General features: G+C 46.9%; 1 protein-coding gene across 6 annotated transcripts in view; it reads right to left on the reverse strand.

The window, feature by feature from the left end:
• Positions 1–132: 132 nt before the first annotated feature.
• Positions 133–14,817, reverse strand: part of MICU1 (mitochondrial calcium uptake 1) — a 104,051-nt gene continuing 89,366 nt past the window's right edge. For all 6 annotated transcript variants that reach the window (XM_075758985.1, XM_075758984.1, XM_075758981.1 and 3 more), the window contains 3 exons: positions 10,498–10,606; positions 2,850–2,939; positions 133–881 (listed from right to left, as the gene is read on the reverse strand). In XM_075758985.1, coding sequence (XP_075615100.1) covers positions 721–881; positions 2,850–2,939; positions 10,498–10,606 — 360 coding nt within the window. In that variant the 3' untranslated portion in view covers positions 133–720. The remainder of the gene's footprint in view (positions 882–2,849; positions 2,940–10,497; positions 10,607–14,817) is intronic.

Raw genomic sequence — 14,817 nt, forward strand, 5'->3', positions numbered from 1 at the left:
GTGGTAGGACAGGGACCGCCCCCCCCCCCCCCCCCCCCCGGGCTTCGGGCTTCCAGCTCTGGGACGTCATCACGGCTTTTCCCTCCCTTCTCCGGGGACACGTCACGGAAAGAGATGAGGCACGAGCCAGGGTGATGTGAGCGAACATTTTTACACGGTACTTTACATTTCAGCCCGGTACAGAACGGCCATGCCCCGCGCAGAGGGTCCCCATTAAAAAACCCACAATTAATTAATGGGATCTGCTTGTAACTGCTCTTACATCAGAGGCAGCGTCCCTCCCTCCACCCCCCGACAGTCACGGGGAGCACAGAGCAAATGCTGGGGCGCTCCCAGCCCGCGGCTGCTCTAGACATGCCCCGGCTTCGTCCTCAGGAGCAGCCTCAGAATTCAAACCACCCCCGTGGCGCATTGTAATAACGTGAAATAAAAGTGATGCGGATGCAGCCCCGCCAGCTCGCTCGATGCCCGGCTCTGGCATCACAAAGCAGAGGTGGTAAGAAAAGTCCTTTTTTTTTTTTTTCTTTTCCTTCCCTTTTTCCTGAGAGAGAGGAGAATAACGGGGCGCAGCCGCAAGCAGAAGCTGCAAATACAACAGGCTTTGATTTCTAACGTCGATTTACAAAACTCCCTCCGGTTACGAAGGGGCTGGAGCCACCTCACGCGTGTCGGCAGCGGCGGTGCACGGATGGGGGAGCCGGGCGCTCCTCCCCGACTCGGCTACTGCTTGGGCATGGTGAAGTCCCACGCCGTCTCCTGGGCGCATTTCCACATCGCTCGCATGAGGCGCGTGAAGCCCATGTCCTTGGGTTTCTCCAAACCTCTCATAAGGCGCTGCTTCATTATGGCAACAAACTCCTTGTTGCTCAGCTCGCCGTTCCCTGGGAGAAGGAGAAAAAAAAATACGTCAGAAACACTAAAACCCACTAAAACCTCCTTTCCACGTGCACGAACTTCAGAGGGCAGCAGCCGCAAGCATCATTTCTTGCGGAGACTGAAATCACGTTCAGCTTCAACCTCCCAAAACACCGCACTGAGCAAGAGTTGCCAAATCGGAATATTTAAATCCCATCCCTACGGAGGCTGCCCGGCACAGCACGGCACCGCCGCGGCTCGCAGGGCTTGGGGCTTGAAGATGGAAAAGCAAATGCCCATGCACCCACAGACAACTCTCAGCTTTAAGTGATTTAGGAAATTATGGGAACACAGGGTAACAGAGCACAGATTTTTCTTAATGGAGTAGAAAGGAAGATTCATTAAAGTAAGCTAATGAGGTTATTAAGAATTACATCAGGTGAATGGCTGTTAAAAATAAGATTATAGTAAATCGGGGCAAATTTTATTCCATAGTTGCTTAACAAGCAATAAAACCTCTGGGATTTTTATTTAGGGCACTGGTAGATCGGAGGGGACAGCAGGAAGCCACGGCACGACCGGCAGCCTGACGCCTGTCTGCCGAGGGGCTGATGCCTTCTGCCGCGATGCCGCGTGCATCACGCTGCCTGTTTTGCTCCCCAGCCGATGGTGCCCAGCTGACAGCGCTGATTTTAGCTTCCGGGGAGCAGCAAGCAACCCACCTTTGGGCACAGCAGAAATATGTCAGCCCTCAAGAAACAAACCCGCCAGTGCCACCGTTTCGCCAGGTGAAAGGAGAGAGAATCTCTCCGGCTGATACGGGGAACCACATCGTTGTATTTCACATACGAGTTTCTTCATTTGAGAGCGTTTTTTTCCCTGCCTTACATCTGAATGCAAATCCAGGCAGCCAAATTCTAGCAAAATATCAAGGGGCCAAAAAAAAGTAAAAAAAAAAATTCCCTGCGGTGCTGCAGGTTTTTGATGCGTGCGTGGTAATGTCTGTAATAAGCACCAACAGAGCAAAACCACAAAACCCCCAGAGGTCTCTACCTGCTTTTCCACTTGCTTCTGTCTTTTCCCCCAAAGGTTTGCTATCAAAATATTTAGCAGATTCTCCTACGAGAGGATGCAAATGGAGAATATTCTGCTAACGCTTGGGTTCACTCTGATCTCCAGCCTGATTCGTCTGGCTTTGAGGATCGTATCGGGAAGTGGCACTGAAGCACCGAGAAAAATAAAACAGAGATGCAACCTTACAAAGCGTCAAGGAAGCAGGTGGGGCTGAAACCAAGAGGGACAACAAAGAATAAAAAGATTTTTTTTCTTTTAATGTTCATATTTATATCAGAAAGCAAACAACTGTCTATTTATGTGTCGCTGCTGCTGCTCGGAGCTGCCAGACCCTAGTGACTGACGGAGAAGCAGGGCACCAGCGAGGTCTTTGGTTTTGGCTCGACAGTTTTGGGCAATTGCAGAATTTTGCTACTTTCTGAGCCTGAATTGCTGCCATCATTCCCTGGTGGCAAAGACTCCGCTAATTCTCATTAAATCAACCCGAGACTGCTTCAGCGTGGCAACGAGCTACCCCAAAGCGCTTGCATCCTCTATGGGCCAGCAAAGCAACGAACTTCCCAGCAGAGCACAGAGCTGCCATTAATTAATTAAGTGGATATTTGTCTAGGACTTTGGAGATAACAAAGTACCAGATAGGCTCGTTTCCATCACAGGAACACAATAGCTCATTTTGTTAAACAAAATAGAGTTTTGTAGGGGGGGAAAGAAAAAAAAAACCAAAAGCTGTGTAGCAAGCTGTGCGTGCCAACCGCATCCAGTGCTTTAAGATCAACATCTCGGCAGCTGGGCACCATCAGATACCCTGACAGGAGCATCAGTACGGATCCACGGGCAAATAGAGGACGGTAGCACGGCGAGAAGAGCCAAGGCCACGGCAAAACTTTTGTGGCTGGCATTTCGAGGTTGGGGTCACTCACCGTCGCAGTCGAAGAGCGCGAACACCACGTCGCACACGTGGTCGGAGAGCTCCACCTTGGCCACCGTCCTGGCCACTTGCTGCATCGTCACTGCAACGGGAGGGAGGGCACGAGGTTAGCGAGATGCGATCTGCCAGTCGCAGCGAACGCGGGCAGAGGGGCGAAAGACTCTTGTTTCTCCACGGAAAACTGCTTTTATGAAAACGTGTTGTGTTCAAAGAGGTTTGAAATAAGCTTCATCCCCGGCCCGTTCAAGACATGCCTCAAACCCAGGCTCCTCAAAGCCTTCGCCTTCCTCGTGCAACACCACAGGGGGTGCGGAAAGGCTGCTGGTGAGCACCAATGTGCCGACACCTCTGTGTTCAAGATAAACATTAAAAACACTGAGATGAGACGTTTTCCCCCCAACTTTGATTACAAAATCAGAAGAAGTGCCAGCACCAGGTGGAAAACCCTCCTGACAGGCTTGATCCATGAGGCAGCTCCTTCTGACTGCGTTGCAAAGATGATATTCTATGAACCAACTATTCCAACAGGCTGGGAATAATAAAAAATGGTTTTCCTGTTGAGCAACCCCGGGCCAATAATTGCAGAACCAACCCATCCACCCTCTCCCCACGACAGGCCCTGCAGCGAGCAGACAAGCTGAACCTTGCAATAAAATAAAAGAGTTGTAACGAATTATTTCACTTCCCCCTCCCCAGACTGGCAGCTGAGCTCATCAGCAAAGAAGCGAGCGGTAGTTTTATTCACGCCTCTCGAAAAGAGCAATCCGCGGAGCTATCAATCTGGCAAGGTTATGCAGTAGATTTTGCTGCATAAAGGGGAAAAAAAAAAAAATCCCTCACTGGGCTGGTTTAGCTGTTTCCCTACATGTATTCGTGTGCGTCTGGCTGCCCTCTGGTCTCCCTTTGATGGCTGCTACTTGAAGGAAGGAGGGGAGGTAAGAGCAGCTCAGTTGTCACCATTTATCAGGGCTGAAACACCCTGCTCCCTTCCTGATACTAGTAAAACAGAAGGGCTTTGCATGAACGTGAGCGTATTTTAAGTTAAATTGCTTCCCTACAAAGTCTGACCCGAGGAAAGCCTGTTTGGAGAGACTTTGCACAGCGGCGGTGAGCCCACAGCAACTGGGATGAGCTCTCCCCTTCAGCAAGGCAAAAAGAGGGAAGTGGCACGACACAAAAATCAGACCGAAACAAAGCAAAAGAAGAGGCTCTGCTTTCATCCACAGCATCCTGCTGGGTTCGTGCACTCTGGTCCCTTTGCAGAGCCATTGGCCCTTCAGAAATTTTGACGAGTTATGTGTCAGAAAGGAAAAAATAAAAAACAAGCACCCAATCTATACCATAACTGGATTAATTAGAGACTGTATGAAGTGTTTCTAATAGGATTTTTTTCCTTCATGAATGTTCAGATTGATTCCTTCCAAATCATTTCTGGTCCCCTCAGTGAGGTCTGGGGTTTCCAGGGAGGAATCCACAGCCACCGTCGGGTCCTTTTCCCTTGTAAAAATCCCTCCTTTTACTAAATAACGCAGGAAAAAACTGAAATTAAACAGAAGGTGGATTAAAATACATATAATCTCAACTAGGTACCCGCTGTTTCCCTGTAATTATTCTTTTTGAGTTAAAATCCTTTCCTACATGAAAGATGTAGCTCTGGTCTGCAGTTATTACTCTGTATTTCAGTTCTAGGATACGGCTGCTGCTTCCGTGCGAGTCCTGCTGGCAGCCGGAGCCTGCTTTGGGGAGGGCAGAGGCAACGTAATCATTAAAGAAAACTTGAATTAATTTTATTTCCTAAGCCTTACACCCAAACCTTGCCAAACGGGCTGTGGGGAGACCCCACGTCTCTCCCAGCCCACCCACGCCAACCAGGCTGCAGAACATACGGTGGCACAGCTCAAGAAAACCTGGATAGCAAGGGAAACAGGGAATTCACATTTTAAGCGTGGGGACAGCCACCACATCCGTGCACCCCTTTTCCTTTCAGCTCTCTTCTTCTGAACACACGCAAATCAGCCAGCAAGACGCAACACAATCGAATGAACGAAGCGCAACACAAGCGAGCAGGCGCGTGAGATGGCAGCAGCCCTCCCAAAAATGGCTTTAACGACCCAGCATTTCATTAGCTCACACTGACATCAAACGCTCACAAATTAAATGACAAAGCTGCCTTCAGCTTCCCCCCCTTGATCCAAGAGGGAGGGACTGATGGCCAGCATCACACGTACCCCAAACCAGAGGAGGGGGCGACTATAAATTGCGCAGGTATAATGCAGTATTTATAGGTCTTTTTTGATCAAACGCCAGAGCCGAGCGGTGGATGGCACAGTCCTTTTTACCAGCATAAACACCCTGCCTCTGGATTTTATATATGACTTTGTAAAAGGTGCCTTTCTCCTCCCCAATTAGGCGACGCTCATCCCTAAATACAGTCCTGGCTCCAGCCAGCTGCAAAACACACGCTGTAACTCCCACCTGCCACGCACGCTGCTCAGGGACTTCAGTGACATGTAAAGCTCAAGGAAAAAGAAGAGGTTTAGGTAAAAGAGTTTGTCTAAACTTATTTCTCAGCTTATTTTTCCCCAGAAAGTCCTTCTGCTGAGGAGGCACTTGAAAACACCTCAACTTTGGCAGCAGCAGAGGTAAGCCATCTCTTAGCCAAGACCCAGACGTTCAGACAGCAAAAGCAAATCTCTATTTCCTCAGACAGCGACACCGAATTTCATTTAACTCCTTTTATGCGTAAATCTTCTTTAAAGGTGCTCAACCAAGCTTTGACACCATCCTCTCCTCCTGGTGCCTCAGGTACCCTACTGAAGAATTTTTTTCCCCATATAAGGCTATAGCAAATAAAAAGTTAGAATGATTTCTTTTAATTAAAAGTCATGTTTTTCTGCTGAATTTTCACCTTCCTCCTTCCATCTCTAAAGTGTCACCTGATCCCTCCCTCTTCGACGTGTGCTCATTTATTTTTCACGGCCACAGTCTTACCAGCTGTAATTTGTACTTATGGCCACCAGTTACTGCTTCCTCTCTTATTCATCCAACGGCATGAGCATCACCTCCATGACGTTGTTCTTGCTCAATGCAAAAATTCTGCAGAAATCTTATTTCACAGGGGCTGCGTGACTGTGCTGTGCCCGGGAACGATTTTGTTGGTTTTTAAGGAGTCATAAAGGAAGGGGAAAGCATCTCTGCTTTCCACTTTGACGCACGCACTCCAGACTACAAGGTATCTCGGTGAGGTAAATAAAATTGAAGTAAACCTCCCAGCGTCATTTTTTCACCATTTCACAAAAGGAAATAGGTGCTGGCTGGGGAAACATCTCCTAAAACAAAGCTTGTCCAGATTTGGGGGTTTGGGATGGCTGCATCTATCTCTACACGGGAAAGTCTCCTGGATTTTATACCACCGAAAATGAGTTCCATGCTTCTAGCTTGAAAAGCGCCACGGCTTTTAAAATTCCAAGTATTAGCGTCTCCCACAGGTTTCTTTAATGAGCCATCTGAGTTATTTCATGCAAGTTTAGTGTCTGACACTGTTATTTTTCTTTTTACTCCAATTCCCAGGACTGCACCATGAGTAACACCTCACCGAGCGCTCACAAACAGGGCTTTTCTATGGGCAAGAGCCTAGCCAGATGGCAAACTTCACTTTTTTTTCCCCTCCATCTTGAGATTAATCACACATTTGGCCAAAATAATGGGCAGCTGGGCTGCTGCCTTCGTGTCCCAGGCTGCAGAGGCAGGACATGTGTATTTTGGGCTCTCAGAAATCAGGCTACGTAAGGTCTCATGTTGATACGCACGTTTCATTTCAAGCATCCCAGTTGGAAAGGTTGGATGCCATCATTGACAGTATAGCTAGCAAAAATTTATTTAACTTGTCTCAAATCATTTCCACGTTTACGTACCGAAATATCCATCCGGAAGAGAGATGTACAAACCCACGCAATCCTGTGACACAGCACATTTTTCTTTTTCTTCTCAAAATGCGAGGCTACAGCCCTGCCGCTGAGTAGAAACTGTTTTGACATCAAAGGGAGCATGACGGAAAGTCACAAAGATCATGCTTCTGGGGAAAAAGCGGAGCTACCAGACCAAAGGCAGAGCCGATCCACTGTTTATGTAATATTTGCAATCATAAACAAGAAAGGAGATTCCAGCACAGGAAGTGGTTTCAAAACTGAAAGGTGTTCAGCATCTTCTAGGGGCTGTTGATCTATGGAGAGCTTCTCCTCAGGGTTACCGAGATGATTTCTTGAAGCCTTCTGGCCAGGCATCCGCTGCTGTGTCGGAGCTTTACCCAACAACTTGTTACATCACTGCTCAGCAAACACCGCATGGTAATAATTGTGCTCCAGACCCCTCCTGCTTGACGACACTGTGCCAAGTGCTTCCACTATCCCTTCTCCATCAGGATGGACGCACACACGCACGTCATCGGACTGGTGCGAGGGCAGCAAAGGTGACAAGGCACAACCCTGACTTGCCTCTGCAGGACACCAGATTTGATCGCTCGACTCTTCTCCTTCTCACAAACTATCACAAATACTCGTCCAGGCTTTCTTATGTGCCCAGAGAGCCTGTGGCATCTCCATCCTTGGAGACATCCAAAACCTGACTGTAGGTGACCCTGTTGGACTGGAGGGCCTCTAGAGATCCCTGCCAACCTCCCCTACCCTGCAGAAGTCCTCACCACCCAACTACCAGTGTTAACTACGTGCCGTAACTCCAGAAGAATCATCTGAGCTGTGCCTCCGTGCGGGACTGACTTCTTTCATCCAGATCTGAGGGCAGATTAAAACAAGCAGCAATTCGACGACAAATACATCCTGCACTCAAAACTCACCTCTACCTCCTTCCAAATTCCCTGTCAAGCCTGCAGCCGTTTCAAGCTCCATACTTCAAACAAAACGATCTTCCGAGCTGGCCAAGCGAGCAGCGGGCTCGGCCATCTCCCCTTGCCCATCTCTAGCAAAGCGTGTCTGTGCCTTGCCCTAAAACACAAAGGAGTTATACCGTGCCTCTGTGCCGGTGCCAGCAGAACGGCTGCTTGGAAAGTCGGGCCGGTGCCAAAAAAAAGTGCATTTCACACCCTTGCCTCGAAAGGGGAAGAAGTGATGAATTTGGCTCCTGTCCTGCTGCCAGCTGTAAGCCCAGGCTGGGAAAGTTTTCTAAATAATGCTTATGATTTAAGAGAATGACGGCTATTATGTTTCTGGTAAACTGAAAGATGGACTAACAAATCATCTGTGTGTTATTCTATGGGTCATTAAAATGTAGGTTTATGATTCTTTTTAGATGAAGAGGCTGCTTTAATTCAACACGCAGAATGGGTTGCCAAGCTATGGCTGTTTAGTGCGATCCCATTCATTTTTTTCCTCTTTGATTTTAAACAGCACTTCTAAAATGATAATTACATTAGGTTAGCAGCAATTTATCTGATGTACAAACTATCCTCTTCCCCCCCCCCCCCCCCCCCCAATACGATGACTAATTTTTACATTTGTTGGTTTTTAATAAGCAACCTTGTAAGAGTTTGGCTTTTGGAAGAATACACCCCATTTATTTCTTACGCGATTTGTGGGTGCAATATCCAGACTCGGCATGCACACGTATGGAAACGGGTAATACATAGGCAATTTAAGCTTGGGAGCATACATATCCCTGCTGCAAAACCCAGGCGTTATCACCGCAGCTTGCTTTGCACCTTCGTTAGGACCGCAGCAAAATGCTCTTTTCATACACAGGAGCATCTCTGGGTTGAGCAGCAGACGGACACGAAGGGTGATTCATGTCAGCTACCAGACACAGGCCAAGAAGGGATTTGCTGGATAACCCTCCTTCCTCTCCTGTCTGTGCCCAGGAAAATCTCTCCTGACAGCTGGGATGCTGCGGGCAGGGATGGGGGTCCGGGGAGAGCCGAGCCCACGAGTGGTTTGAAGCTGTGCCCTGCACACCACCGAGCCTGCCCAAGGTTTCTTACTCCTGGCAAAGGACTCCCAGCTCAACGGCTGCGGCTCCAGCAAAAGCTCATTAATCACACATAATTAAACAGCAATCACACTGATTTACCAACTGCGTGCGGACCCAAATACTCCACAAATACATATTCCACGACTGGGCAATTGCTAATTTACTGTAGACACCGAGTAAATTGGATTTGCTGGGCTATTAGTTCCTCGTGGGACGCTGCAGAAAGGGCTCTGTGCGGCAGCAGCAGCACATCTGATTTCGTACATGGTGTTTCCTGCTCCTTGTTACTTTTAAATGGAAAAAAACCCCTATCAGGTTCTTTTAACTGAAAGTCTTAAGATCACGGTGATCCAAACCAAAGAGTACAGACAATTTTCCCCCCTCCCCCCCCCCCCAAAAAAAAAATCCAAGATGAGGAGGGCTGTTGACACAGGCAAGAAGAGACGACACGTTTGACTTCCTTTGTAATTCCACTGCCCAAAAACCTATTAATGTCTTAATACTCCCACTACAGCAGCTGTTGGAAGAATAGCTTACTTTTGAAACATTTAATTTTGCAGCTGCCTAAATGCATCAGCTTTAACTTTCTAGTAGACAAGAGTTTCCACTTAGCCTAAGAAACTTTTAATGAGTTTGCCATTGGGGTTTTTTTTTATCCCCAGTTTGAGTGTTTAAAAAAACCCAACTCTTAAAAAAAAGATCTACAGAAGAAAAGCACATGTGACAGAGCTGGACTTTTTTTTTTTTTTTTTAAATCAGTGTGTCAGATCTAAGAATATACCTGATAAGGATTAGCTCAGAAAAGGAAATGCGATGAGATGAAGAAGGATATGGTGGCTTGATCTCATCAATAAACCACACTATTACCAAGGTCCCCAGGAAACATCAGCTCTGGGGTTTATTCAGCCAGCTCCTCCAGCCACATGCAGCCTCCGGACTATGGGATATCTGAAGAAAGCGCACTCTGGACAGACTTTAATGCTCAGTTCAGGACCCCAGTGGGGTTCCAGTGCTCCCTCCTCCTTCCTTCCAGCACACCAGGGAGCTCCAAAGGTGCTTCCCATTACTTGGACTTCAGATCAGAAACGCAGCATCTGCCCATACAGCTCTTATTTTTACGCACAGTTGAAACAAAACAAGGGTTGAAACATTCCTTCCATCAGCTCCACTGCTGGTTGGCGCCTCTGCTGCATCTTTGCCAATCATAATTTTTCAAGTAGTTCGTAAAAGGAGAGAAAATGTCACTTCAGAAGATGGGGATGACAAAACACTGGTGTGCCTGGGCCCTGGTACCAGAGCCTGTGACATACTCACTAGGTCATCTTGCCTCTGCACGCATCAGGCCTAAATAGCGCTGCTGAAGATATCACTGCTTATGAATAGGTCCCCATGAAATCACCGCTTCCTAATCTATTCAAGCTATACAGTTCAGCCTTTTTTCCCCCCTCTGTCTAAAACTTGGGGAAGTATAAAACCTGAAATCCCTCTTTATCCGTGGACGTAGCAAGTTAAAACCTCTCATTACGGGGAGGAACTGCGATTTCAGTACAGTTTTAACCTGTCAGCCTGGGCTCGTTCCACATCTTCCCAACTCCAAAGACACAGCATGAGTCACGCTCCCTCAGGCTTTCAGCGCCTGTCCGTCTCGCCAGTTTTAATACCTTTATCAAGCGAAGCTCCAGCCATGTGGTAGAAGCTCAAAGCCGTGTCCACGTCATTTATGTTCTTCAGAAAAGTGAAGAAGCTCTCCACCTCCTCAAACGTCAGCCCCTAGGACAGAGAAAAGACTGTCTTATGGTGATGGCAAAAGGAGATGGTGACACTACCTGGATTATGAACAACAAAGTCACTCATCGGCACAAAGCTGTAGCCAGAGGAGAATTCATCCGCACACTCCAAACACTTCTACCTTGGCACCTGAGCATTTATAAATATCTATTTTTTAGGCCTGCAAACTCGCAAATGCAATAAAGAAATAGTTTATGCACTGCGCGATCTCTCCCAACGGATTTGGGGATCCCTGGGGGGATCCGTGTCTTACCCAGTGTCACAGAAGGAGAAGCTGCAAACCACAGCACATATACACGTGCCCCAATTAGCTTTGCCGCCGGTGGCAGGACGGCTGAGGAGCTGGATCACCGTCTGCTCTACTTACTGGCGCAGCGTCTACAGCCACGCACCCGATAGCCACGGGAAGGCATCCTGCGATCCCCATGCACCGACACTGCTGCATCCCAGCAGCGCCGACGGGCGGGCAGGGGATAAGTGACATGCTCCCCTCCGTGCCGATCCCACTGGTGATGAGCACGCCGGGAGAGCCACTGCCGACGAACACAGCTCCGGGACCCCCACCCGGTTACACTATGCAACACCTGATTTTATCGACCCGTTTCGCACCAGCACGACTGCATCAGTGTTGGGCCAAGAGCTGCAGCCTCCAAACGCCCCCACCACAGCCACGGCCCCGAGCCTATGGAGGTAAAGCATCACTGCAGTCATAACCACTCAGCCTTCCTCCCTGGAAGAGATAAATCAGCTCGTCAGACATTCAGGTTCAGGCTCCTCCTATCCTGTCTCGCACAACAGACTGATATACCATGGCACTAAAAATCCCAACTGCATAACACGGCACGGTTTCATGGTCTGGATAGAAGAGCACACATTCAGCTTGTACTGTCAAATATAAATTTATATGATCCATTGTAACCCTGCTCAACTGCTTCCTAACAACCACTCATTAGGGAACAAGCTACCTATCTTTTTTTTTTAAAAAGAAAAAGCACTTTTTTTTCTTTCTTTTTTTTTTTTTTAAAAATCTTTCAATCTAGAGTTGGAAGCAGAAGAGTTACAGAAAATTTGTAAATTACTGAGAAGTATTTCAGCTTGTTCCTATCTCCGCTGTAACCGAGAACGTGGCAACGCACCGCTGCTGCACCGTTGCACAGCATGCACACTGACAAATGCAACAGCAGGATTTGTCAGCCCTGGATTCACGGATCCGGACCAAAAAGGATGAGGTAGCAAAACGCACACAGAGATAATGGATCTGACAAAAATCCCCAATACAGGGATCTTTCTTTAAACATGTATCTGCTCCACTTCCCAAGCCATATGCTAAAAGATGCATGGCAGAATTAAATAAAATACTGTCCTAGCAAAAAAAAATAAATTAGGTACTTCTGCAGGAAGTACTGCAAAGATTCCTCTGGTTTATACAACAGATCTAGAGGAGAAAAGATCTATCTGCTCTGGGACATCTGACATTTGCAGTAGTGGCCACAAGGCATCCCAGCAGCTATTCTAAGCAGAGATCCCTAAACTTTGTATTTTCCACCACGAAATGGCAGATGTCAAGGCCAAACAGCATTGATGTCCTTATTTAGTACCAACAGCACAGTTGCTATTGCTTCTGCGGGTAACAGGGAAGGTTTACATGCTTATATGGTGTAAACTCGTGGTCCTTTCGCCAGCTGAAAAAGCATAAGCAATCATAGCGGTACCCTATAAATCTGTGCTTTCACCTTGGTAGAGACACTGAACCTCTGTAGCAAAAGTGCCATCGGTATTACGAAATTTAGTATTTTAATGATGAATCCTGTAGTTGAGGCTGGCATCAGCACTGGCTCCTTTCCAGCTACAAAAATAAAACCAGAGACTGGGACAGCCTCCGGATTGCACCGACAAGTTGACAGATGAATGATCACCTTCATCAGGCAGAAGGCTGAGTGCGGGAATTTATCTATTCCCCGTCGATGTGTTTGTCAGTGCTGCCCAGCTCCTCAAAAGTTATTCACGGCTTCACTGAAAGACACTAACAGACATTTCCATTTTATAATAAAGGCTTGCGTTGATTTGGAATCACAAGGAATTGCATATCTGGAGAGCACTAGGGCAGCAATTATGGGATCTGGACGATTGCTTCTTTCAAGGCTTTTGTAAATCTAGCTGTCGATTCATAAGCCTGACTCCTTTAATCTTTTAAGTAATACACGTGATACATAAGCAGACAGACTCCAGAAACACCTATCTGCTTGCAACATGCATCTTACAACAGCTCAAACACCTTCTGCAAAAGCTAGGGCTTTTCACCTGGGAACCTGGGATTTAGCCGGGGAGAATCCCGCCTCGCTCCCACCCTCTGCCATCTCAACCTGAATCGCTAATTTTTGAAAAGTCAGCTTGGTTTTCTAGCTATTAGGGAAACATAAACCAAATACCTTGCTTGTAAATACTACTGACAAGTCAAGTCCATTTTTACTAGGAGAAAAGCAGCTGTGTAAGTGAAACCTGAGGGGGAGGATCGTAAGTAATTTTAAACAAAGTAGAGAGTGGCAGCTCTTTTTTCCTTAAGAAAAATAAAAATGAGCTCAGATTATCAATTAATACAAGAAAACATGCTGTCCCCAAAAGCAGGAACATAGAATAAGTGTTGGAAAAAGGCTAAAAGTTAGATTAAAACCAGAGCTTTAACATTTTGGAGGCTGCCAGCGTTGCCTCACACAGAAAAAGTAATCGCATCAGACAATAAAGACAATGTTTGGCAGATTTCATTAAAAAAGCACTCACAAGGTAAATCGTATTTCCAAGGTAAGTTTGCCAGGTGGGTTTGGTACAACTACTGCCATCCCCTCCCAGCATCATACTATTAAAATCATTTTACTCCCACTTTCTTTGGAAAGCAAGTCAAAGCCCTTATTAGTTTGGTACAGAGGGCAGTTAGAACAGGTTAGTAAACTGTGCACATCATGATACTAGGTTGCTATAAAAGTAGGCTAGTGAAGTCTGAAAAAAGGGATTTGGAGAAAAATTCCTCCTGCAAAACACATTTGCATTGTAAAACCGCTCTGACCAACAAGGCGTTCAGTGACTGGAAAGTATCACAGGCTAAATAAAGCAGCTGGGTGGCTTTAATGTCTCTGCGAGGTCAGGGAACCGAAAGGAGAGCAGTGGATAGCACTGGCTCCGCTCCCTTTTTACACGACGGGAGTAAAGCAGAGCCCGACCGAAGCAGCTGCTTGCTCTGCAAATGCCTGGGTCACGAACACAGAGGAAGAAGCAACGCCGGTGTCGAGCCTCTGCGGTTTCAAGTGGGAGAACGTTCTCTGGCTTAATACTCCGTTCATTTACAAGACGACTTTGCAAGCACATCCCTAAGTTATCCAGAAAGCTCGAAAGGCAGTTAACGCAGTTCTGGTCACGGCAGACCTATTGCTTAAGAGATGGGGAAAGTTAAGCTACGTAAAACCAGGGTGATGCAATACAAGTACGTAAGTGTATTTAGATACAAAGTGCTGCACGCAAACCTGCAAAGGATATGGTCTTCTAAAATACCCCAGGAGAAAAAACCAAAACCCCACAAACTTTCAAGAAAAGGTTCTCTTGCATGAAAGACAATGGAAAGTTAGGCATGAGGCTGGATTCCGTGTGAGCTAAAACCTGCTGAAGTGGAGGATTTCAGTGCCTGAATTCTCTAGCTCTGCGTAAGCATTGACTTTGAGCTGCCCTGCCTGCTAAAAAGGCTTATCTGCCTCCAGTGCAAAGCAGGTGGCGCTTCTGGCATCCTTTACATCTCCCTAAACCATTAAATACCTTGTACTTGTTAACAGAGAGGCCATCTCATTTTAGGATTTTGGGTGTTTCATTCCCCCTAGTCTAAGGAATCATGTGTTTTCCACCAATTCTGTTTCTTGCAAATAATCATTTTTTGTGCTATTCCCCAATTTCTCTCCTTGAAAGTCCTTGGAATAAAGAAAAAGACTTGCTCTGAATCCGGTTATTTGCAACTCGAAACACAATCTGGCCGATTTGGAGATGAGGAATAAGGTAGAAGCAAAAAGTTCTTCCTCTGCCACAGATGTCAGGGTCTTGGCTTATGCACGGAAGGAAGGAAACATCTGCTGTAAGAAATCTTCCAAAATAAGTTCCCTCTGCCTAATTTCTCATACACCCAGCTACCATTCAATTTTTTTTATATATATATA

Source organism: Balearica regulorum, chromosome 7, assembly GCF_011004875.1.
Source record: "Balearica regulorum gibbericeps isolate bBalReg1 chromosome 7, bBalReg1.pri, whole genome shotgun sequence".
NCBI classification, from domain to species: domain Eukaryota; kingdom Metazoa; phylum Chordata; class Aves; order Gruiformes; family Gruidae; genus Balearica; species Balearica regulorum.